General features: G+C 62.4%; 1 protein-coding gene across 1 annotated transcript; it reads right to left on the reverse strand.

Annotated features, from left to right (window-relative positions):
• Positions 1–3,405: 3,405 nt before the first annotated feature.
• Positions 3,406–7,539, reverse strand: KLF1 (Kruppel like factor 1). The gene is made up of 3 exons (XM_034793207.1): positions 7,318–7,539; positions 5,163–5,952; positions 3,406–4,509 (listed from the first exon to the last, which is right to left on the reverse strand). Exons 1-3 carry the CDS (start codon positions 7,402–7,404, stop codon positions 4,334–4,336), a joined length of 1,053 nt encoding a protein of 350 aa, XP_034649098.1. The 5' UTR covers positions 7,405–7,539; the 3' UTR covers positions 3,406–4,333.
• Between the last annotated feature and the right edge of the window lie 457 nt (positions 7,540–7,996).

Raw genomic sequence — 7,996 nt, forward strand, 5'->3', positions numbered from 1 at the left:
CAGCCGTGGGAAGAGCCCACGATTACCGAGTTGTTCCCCACGACCCTCCCCCCTCTCTGCGTTACCCGAAATCCACGGGGCTATTTGAGGCCTGGTCTACACTCCAGGGTTAGGTAGTGTGGACTCTAACTCCCTCAGTGTCCACACTACGGCCGTGCTCCCGCCGCGGTCAGGGCCCCGCTACACCGAGATCATTACACCACCTCCGGCAGAGGCGCAGGGCGTATGTCGGGGCAGTTAGGGTGACGCCATGTCCTTGTAGACCCTGCGTGACTTCCAGGGGCTGCTGGCTGCCCTTGTCCATTTCACAGCTCCCGGGCTGTGGCCGGGAAACGATTCCCTGCTGTGAATCCCCGGGGCGGGTGGGAAGCTCCAGCTAGAGCCCGGCTGCGCCCTGGGCTCCTGTTTCTAGCTGGGCTGCTGCCCCGGCTCCCCACTACCTGCGGGGACCCCTGGGGTCCCGGCTCCCTGCTCCCAACCTGGCTGGCACCCACGCTCCCAGCTCCCCGTGGGGAGCCCAGCAGCCGCCCGGGCTCCGGGCACTGACTCCCCACCAGGAGCCCGGGGGGGCAGCCTTAAGTTGGTAGGTTTGTCTCCTAACCCTTTCATCATCCCTGTGGCTCTTCTCTGACCCTCCGCTGCTGCGAAGGGCGAGCGTCCCTTCGTGTTTCACAGACGCGTCAGCCACACGCTCCCAGATCCACCTGGGCACGGAAGTGGCTGGGGGTAGGGCTGGATTTGGGGTGCTCTCCTGCAAGATGACCCCCTAAACCAGCCAGGTTGCAGGGTAGTGCGGCAGCTGCACCTTCCCACCACCAGGGGGAGCAGCGACCCTACACAGTCCTCCCCCCCCCCATGCTTGATTTTGCTGGTAAAAAGATAATTGATGCGATCCGTGGATCGGGGCCATTGGGGGCCCCCAGGCTGAGCCCCCCGGGTAACCCAGCTGGAGAACGTCCCGGAGCTAGAGTCGCACTGGTAGGAAAACACCCATTCGCAATCAAACGAGGAACTGGGATCAGACCTGGCCGAGGCCCATCTAGCCCGGCATCCCGGCTCCGCCTGCCCAGGGGAAGATGTAAGATCCCCTGCAGTAGCACCTGGGAGATAACCTGCCCCCGCATAGGTCGCACCGTGCGCTCTGCTAGAGATCCCCTTCAGCCCTGGCACGTCGCGGTACGAGGTTAATAGCCCTTCCCAAACTGTCAGCAGCATTCATGCCTCCTTTGGCATGTTCCAGGGTCCGGCTCACCCTCCCAGCCCTCTTCCCAAGGCCCCGGTCTCAGCACCATCCAGTAGCAGTGAGTTCCACTGGCTAACCACGTGGGCATCATTCCTCGGATTGGATTTGAATTCGCCACCACTCCCTGGCGCTGACTGTCCTCCGAGCTCGCGTTACATGGTGGAGCTTCCTCCAGCTCGAGCCCCGTCCTTTGATAGTCTGAGGTCCCACTTCGAGATCTCCTGGCAGAGGTAACTAAGCCCAATCTGTTCAAGCACTCTGCAGGAAGCCTGCTCGCCCTCTGAACCCCGCTCCCTTCCCGGGGATGGGCTGAACAGCCCTGCCCCCAGGGACAGGGGAGGCCGATCGCCCCAAAGGCAGTAGAATGGGCTCCGAGATTTATTTTCAATCCTTGTTTTAAGCGTGTGAAGGCAAAATGCACCAGTGTAAGGGCTGGTCCCACCCACCAGGGCCAAGGCCTGGAAAGACTCGCGGCCGGGAAAGGGTGCAGCCTGGAGGAGGTTTATTTTTCATTAATCCAGCAGGTCTTATACTGAAATGAGACCAGCTGATAGCGTGGCAGTGGGAGCTGCTTTCCCCTGGGGCTCCGAAACGCCCCTCTCCGCTGGCGGGGCTCATAACTAGCCGGAGAGCCCCTCCGGGGGGGCAGGAGAGCGCTTAGCGGGGGGTTGATGATGTTTTAGTTAAAATGGCAGGTTGGGAATTCAGGGCAGAAGCCACTTGGGGGAGGGACCTACCACAGCACCCCAGTCAGAAACCAGGACCCCACTGTGCTGGGTGCGGTACATGATTTATTAGGTGCATTACGGTAACACCAGGGGCCCCAATCTCACCCCAGGACCCCATTGTGTCAGGCGTGATACATGATTTATTAGGTGCATTACAGTATCAGCCAGGGGCCCCAATCTCAGCCCAGGACCCCATTGTGTCAGGCGTGATACATGATTTATTAGGTGCATTACAGTATCAGCCAGGGGCCCCAATCTCAGCCCAGGACCCCATTGTGCCGGGTGTGGTACATGATTTATTAGGTGCATTACGGTAGCGCCCAGGGGCCCCGATCTCAGCCCAGGACCCCATTGTGCCCGGTGTGGTACATGATTTATTAGGTGCATTACGGTAGCGCCCAGGGGCCCCGATCTCAGCCCAGGACCCCATTGTGCCGGGCGTGGTACATGATTTATTAGGTGCATTACAGTAACACCAGGGGCCCCAATCTCACCCCAGGACCCCATTGTGTCGGGCGTGGTACATGATTTAGTAGGTGCATTACGGTAGCTCCCAGGGGCCCCGATCTCAGCCCAGGACCCCTTGTGCACCCAGCCTCCCAGGTGCTGCCCCCATGCAGCCATTAAACAAAATTCAGTCGTATTCACTAGGCTCTGGGAGGCTGCCTAGCTGAATGGCCAGGGCCCCCTAGCAGGAGCCAGGACTCCTGGGTTCTCCTCTCCACTCTGCCACAGACCTGCTCTCTGAGTGGGGCAAGTCCCTTTCACATTCGGAAACACGGGGTGGGAGGGGAAACTGAGGCAATGTAGAGCAGGAGCTGTTCCTCACTGTGCAGCACCCAGCCTGACAGAGACCCCAACCTGGGTAGGCACTTCTGTGACACTTGGGCAGAGTCTCCCCCTGCAGCTGTTACTTTTCAATCCGCCAGGACACACTTTCAAAGAGCCAGGGGAGAAATAACTTCATTTCAACCCTCTCCTGGGTTAGAGGTTCAAACACACTGGGATGTGGAGTCTGCATGGAAGACACAGCAAGGGGAATCCCCATTCACTGATAACAGTATAGGGCATATGAGACACACTAGGCAGGGGGAGAAACACACTGAACAGAAAAGGAATCTGGGCACAGGCATCTGAATTACAGAACTGATGGCTGGAGAGAGAAGAACTGGGTCCCCGAAGCTGCAAAGAGTCACTCACAGGGTAAATTTACTCCTTCAAAGAGTCCCACAATGTGTATATGCAGAGCTGGGAGGTCTGGCTGCTACCACTGTGAGATGAGGCCAGGGCCAGCAGCTGTTCTGAATGGAGCCAGTTCATTCAGAGAATTCCTTACCCCTCCCCCCCCGCTTCTCCTCACCCATCTCCCGTGGGCCAGGCCCAATCCCCACCCCTGCCCCGAGGGTGGCAGGAGCTTGGGCAGCAGGGAGGGATTATAACAGTTTAGCCTCTGCAGTGGCAGTGGGGCAGGAGGCTCAGGGGAATGGGCCTGAGACCCACAAACTCATTTCATGGAGCTGGAAATTACATTTGGTTCTTTAATGATCAAAGTCAATCAGAGCTGGCGCCCCCGAGCAGGGAAAGGCCTCATGGCCCAGTCCCCACCCCCAAGCCAGCCAGTTCCCTGCCCTGGGGCCAGAGCAAAGCCAGCGCCCCCTACAGGGGAAAGAGGCTGGACTCCCATCTCTTGCAGTTTATAAAGTCTGAGATGCTTAAAGGGCTCGTTGCCACTATGGGGCACCCATCTCAGTGCTGCCTGCTCAGCCCCCCTGCAAGAGGGGACCCCCTAGGGGTGGGGTTTTAAGGAGGGATCTCCAGAGGGTCGGGTTCTAGGTGCCACCAGCGCAGGCAGGTTGGGTTCTAGGCATTGCTCATGAGAGGCCAGGTTCTGAGGGGGGTGAGTTGCAGGTACCATCAGGCAGGACAGATCCCTGAGGGAGGGGTTCTAGGCACCCCCAGGAGGGGAGGGGTTCCCCACTGCAAGGAAGCAGCTGGCACTGGACAAAGAAGTGGGGGGCTGCTGAAGTGGGGAGATCCAGGATCAACCAATCTCCCCCCAACACACACAATGGATCAGCACAATACCTCCCTCAAGCTGAGTTTGTGCATCCACTGCCCCCGCCCCCCACCGGGAACTACCAGCCCCCAAATCACCCTGGTGCCCTCAAAGGGGGGGCACTCACACAACCCCCCCAGGTCCATTCCCCACAGGAGAAGCCTTAACCCCCCCACACCCCAATTCTGCTGCTGGCCAGTGCCCGTCTGGCCCCGAGCGTCCGTGGCAGTCACAGGCCCGTGCCCGGGGCTACGCTGGTGGCGCGGCCGCTCCAGTCCGTGGTGCAGGCAGAGCCGGGCGCAGTCACTACATGTGTCTCTTCATGTGCAGGGCCAGGTGGTCGGAGCGGGAGAAGGCCCGCTGGCACAGCCGGCACTGGAACGGGCGCTGCCCCGTGTGCTTGCGGTAGTGGCGCGTCAGCTCGTCCGAGCGGGCGAACTTCCAGCCGCAGCCCTCCCAGGTGCAGTGGTATGGCTTCTCGCCTGCCGGGAAGGGAGGGAACGTCACCTCAGGCCAGCCCGCCCACCTGAGCCCAGGCAGCCACCTCTGGGGTGGAGCCTGACGACTGGTTATAAAGGGATCCAGCACTGAGATGCAGCCACCTCTGGGGTGGAGCACAGGGGCTGTTTAGCAGCCGCACAGTAATCCCATCAAACATTTAGGACAGGAAGTGACGGCCCCTGTACCTACTGCGGGGGAAGTGCAGGGAGGCAGAGCGAAAGCCCCTGCCTCAGGGCCTGGTCAGGATGCAGGGACCAGAGTCTCAGGCATTTTCCATAACCCAAAAGGGACAGGACATTTCCCGTCTCAGAGCCAGCACCTCCTGCATCAGGAGGCCCCCACCCCAAACATCCCACAGCCTGGCACCCCCCACAATACAGTGTCCCCCCAGAGACCTCCCCACAGCCCCCCTCCTGAGCCCCCCTGCTCCAAGCAGCCCCCTCCAAGTCCTCCCCACAGCAGCCCCAAACCTCTACACTCCCCACAGCATCCCCTGAGCCCCCCACCCTGCAACACCCCCGTCCAAGCCCCTGCCCCATGCCACCCCCTAAGATCAGCCCCCCCAGTGCCACACTGGAGCCAGCCACGGTTTGCAAGTAGGGCGCCCCCCCCCCCCCCACACACACACACACACCTGTGTGGGTGCGGAGATGGGCCTTGAGGTGGGAGCTCTTAGTGTAGGTCTTGCCGCAGCTGGGGTGGCTGCAGGTGTGGCTGGTGGGGCGCTTGTGGCCCCAGCCCTTGCGGCTCCTCTTGGGCTTGGCTGGGAGCTCCCCGGGCGGCGGGACGGGCGGCGCCAGGAGGCCGAGTGGTGCCGGGGAGGGCAGAGCTGGGCTGCCCCGGTACAGCTGGAACCGGGCTTGGTACTGGCTGTGACAGAAGGCCTGGTAGCCGCCCCCCAGGCCGTAGGGGGGCGGCTGAGGCAGCTGGCAGTAGGGGGCACCCCGGGCCAGCAGGGTGGGGGCCAGCGGGGCGTAGCCTCCGTACGTCAGCTGGTAGCCATGCCGCAGGGCCACGGGCTGGGGCTCCCCGTACCCGCCGGGGGGCTGGCCCTCACAGTCTGGCCTGGAGGGATACGCCGGCAGATGCCCTGCAAAGGTGCCCGCTCCCCCCTTTCCCAGGGGCTCATTCCCCGACAGGAGCTCAGCTACCAGGCTGGTGGGGCCCGGGAGCCCAGCCCCCGATGTGTACCCGCCCGGGCTCTGCCCCTTGTAGGCCTCCGGCTGGCACAGCCCGGGCCCCGCCTCGAACCCCCCGCCTGGGCCGGGGCCACCGGCCTCTGTGCTGGGGAAGTTGCTGAGCAGGAAGTCCAGGTCCCAGCAGGAGTCCTCAGCCTCTTGTTTGAGCTGCGGGGAGCTGTGGGGCTGGGGCAGGTCCGTGGGGCCGGGCGCTGGGGGGTCCAGGGCTTCTTCCACCTTCCACCACTAGAAAGGAAACCAACAGGCTCCATCAGGCCAGAGGAGACACTGGGAGAAGGGACTAGTGGTTAGAGCCAGGACTCTGGTTCCATCCCTCGCTCTGGGAGGGGAGCGGGGGCTAGTGGTTACAGCAGGGGGCTGGGAGCCAGGACTCCTGGGTTCTAACCTCAGCTCGTACACTAAGCACGTCTTGCCCCTTTTCCAGCTAGGTTTTGTTTTACTGAGCGAAATTCCAGAGACCAACCGGCCACAAACCTCCCCCGAGCCCAGCCCAGCCTGTGGGGCCCATGGGACCGGCTCCAAAGCTGTGCCGTGCTGGGACCCAGAGATAAGAGAACCGGTTATCAGGACCCCGCAGCAGCTCCTGGCGGAGCGGGGGGACGGGGCCGTGCCGGCTGCCCGGAGGGGAGAGCGCCCCGGGATGGGGCTCGCAGGCAGGATGTTAAAGGAGAGGTGGGGCCCCCCTCCGGGGACAGACATTCATCACGCAAGTGAAGTGAGTTTGGCTGCTCTCAGCCCAGCCCCTCTCCAGGCTCAATAAAAAGCCCAGATCAGAGGCTCAGCTGATGCTCAGTGATTAGACAGGGCTGGGCTAGCAGAGGCTGCAGGTCGGGAGTGAGGGGCACCGGCAGAGCTGGGGGGAGCCCAGGGCTGGGCTAGCAGGGGGCTGCGGGTCGGGAGTGAGGGGCACCGGCAGAACTGTTGGGAGAGCCCCGGGCTAGGATAGTGGGGGACACTGCAGGGATGGAGGGGCACCATTCACTGGAAGCTCCTTTAAGGTGAACTCTGGGATTCCACCCCCCAAACTAGGAATGGAACCCAGGCGTCCTGCCCCACAGCCCCATGCGCGATGGCTTAGCAGGACCCACCACTCAGTGAAACCTCCCCCTAGGGAAGAGGCTCCCCACCTCCTCTTCCGACTGCAGGCAGGAGGCACCTGCTCGCTGGTCTTACCCCAGAGCACTCGGGGGCTTGGAACAGGATTTGCTTTGCCCGTGCAATTCAGCAGAGCTGCGGGGGGGTTGGAGGGGGGGGGGGAGGAACAGTCCTCTTCCCCCCCCCATCACTTCCCTGCCTAGACCAACAGAGCTCCCAAACCTTCCTGCCCCCCAGAAACACAGAGCCTAGAAATGCAGCCACCTCTGGGGAGCAGCACAGCTACAGCTTCACACCAGAGAGGAGGGAGAAGAGTGACACCCTCCCCCCCCACACACACACACCCCCTGCTGTGGGCAGCCCAGGCACCCACCCAGCCAGTAAAGCGGCGACAAGTTCCACCCCTTGGAGCAAATCCATTGAGGGCCGGAGCTGGCCGAGCCGGGGAGGTCAGGGGCAGCTCCTACCCCCCATACCGCCCCAGTCCCCCTTTACCTTGAGGATCTCCGACTGCTTCTCCTGGAAGTGGCAGAAGCCGGCCAGGCTGCTGATGGAGGGCAAGACAGCGTCGGCAAAGGCCATGGCCAGCCGGGCCCCAGCTCAGAGCCAGGCCGGGGGGGATCAGAGCCCAAGGGCTGGTGGGGGGGAACCAACCCCCTGCCCCCTCACGTGCTCCTCTCACCTCTACCCCCCCAGCTGCTGGCTGCCTCGAGACACCCTCTGAGCAGAGCTTCCCCCACCTTCAAACGCTACATTTCCCTCTTTCCCGCCCCACTCTCATTGGCTAGCCAAGGTGATAAGGGGAACCTCTAGGCCAATCAGAAGGAGGGGTGTGGCCCATGGAGGGGGCTAGCTGGGGAGTTGGTTAATTTCACTCGAAGTGTGTGTGGAGGGGGGGTCCCAGGTAGCTCAGGGCTGGGAAATTATCTCATGCCCCCACCCCTACCGGGGATCTCAAAGTGGCTGCAGATTCTGCCCCCCTCAGGGGCAGATTTATAAAGGGGCAGAGCCCCCCACCCACCCCCATTGGCAGCAACCCAGGGCTTGGCACCTGCTAGACTCAGCCCCCAGGTGCCTCTCGTGAGGCCCATCAGTAGCCGGGGCTGCTGCCCATGGAGGGATGATTGATGCCATTTGGTAGCCCTCTCCCGCTGGGGGGCCGCTGGATGCTGCC

The sequence above is a fragment of the Trachemys scripta genome, chromosome 16 (assembly GCF_013100865.1).
Source record: "Trachemys scripta elegans isolate TJP31775 chromosome 16, CAS_Tse_1.0, whole genome shotgun sequence".
Lineage (NCBI taxonomy): Eukaryota > Metazoa > Chordata > Testudines > Emydidae > Trachemys > Trachemys scripta.

What these genes read in the sequence shown, in the direction of transcription:
- KLF1 (XM_034793207.1), bottom strand. Translation starts at nt 7,404, where the DNA reads ATGGCCTTTGCCGACGCTGTCTTGCCCTCCATCAGCAGCCTGGCCGGC. An exon ending in AGCAGTCGGAGATCCTCAAG is followed by an intron (nt 5,953 to 7,317) that starts GTAAAGGGGGAC and finishes TTTCCTTTCTAG; the next exon opens with TGGTGGAAGGTGGAAGAAGC. An exon ending in CCATCTCCGCACCCACACAG is followed by an intron (nt 4,510 to 5,162) that starts GTGTGTGTGTGT and finishes CCTTCCCGGCAG; the next exon opens with GCGAGAAGCCATACCACTGC.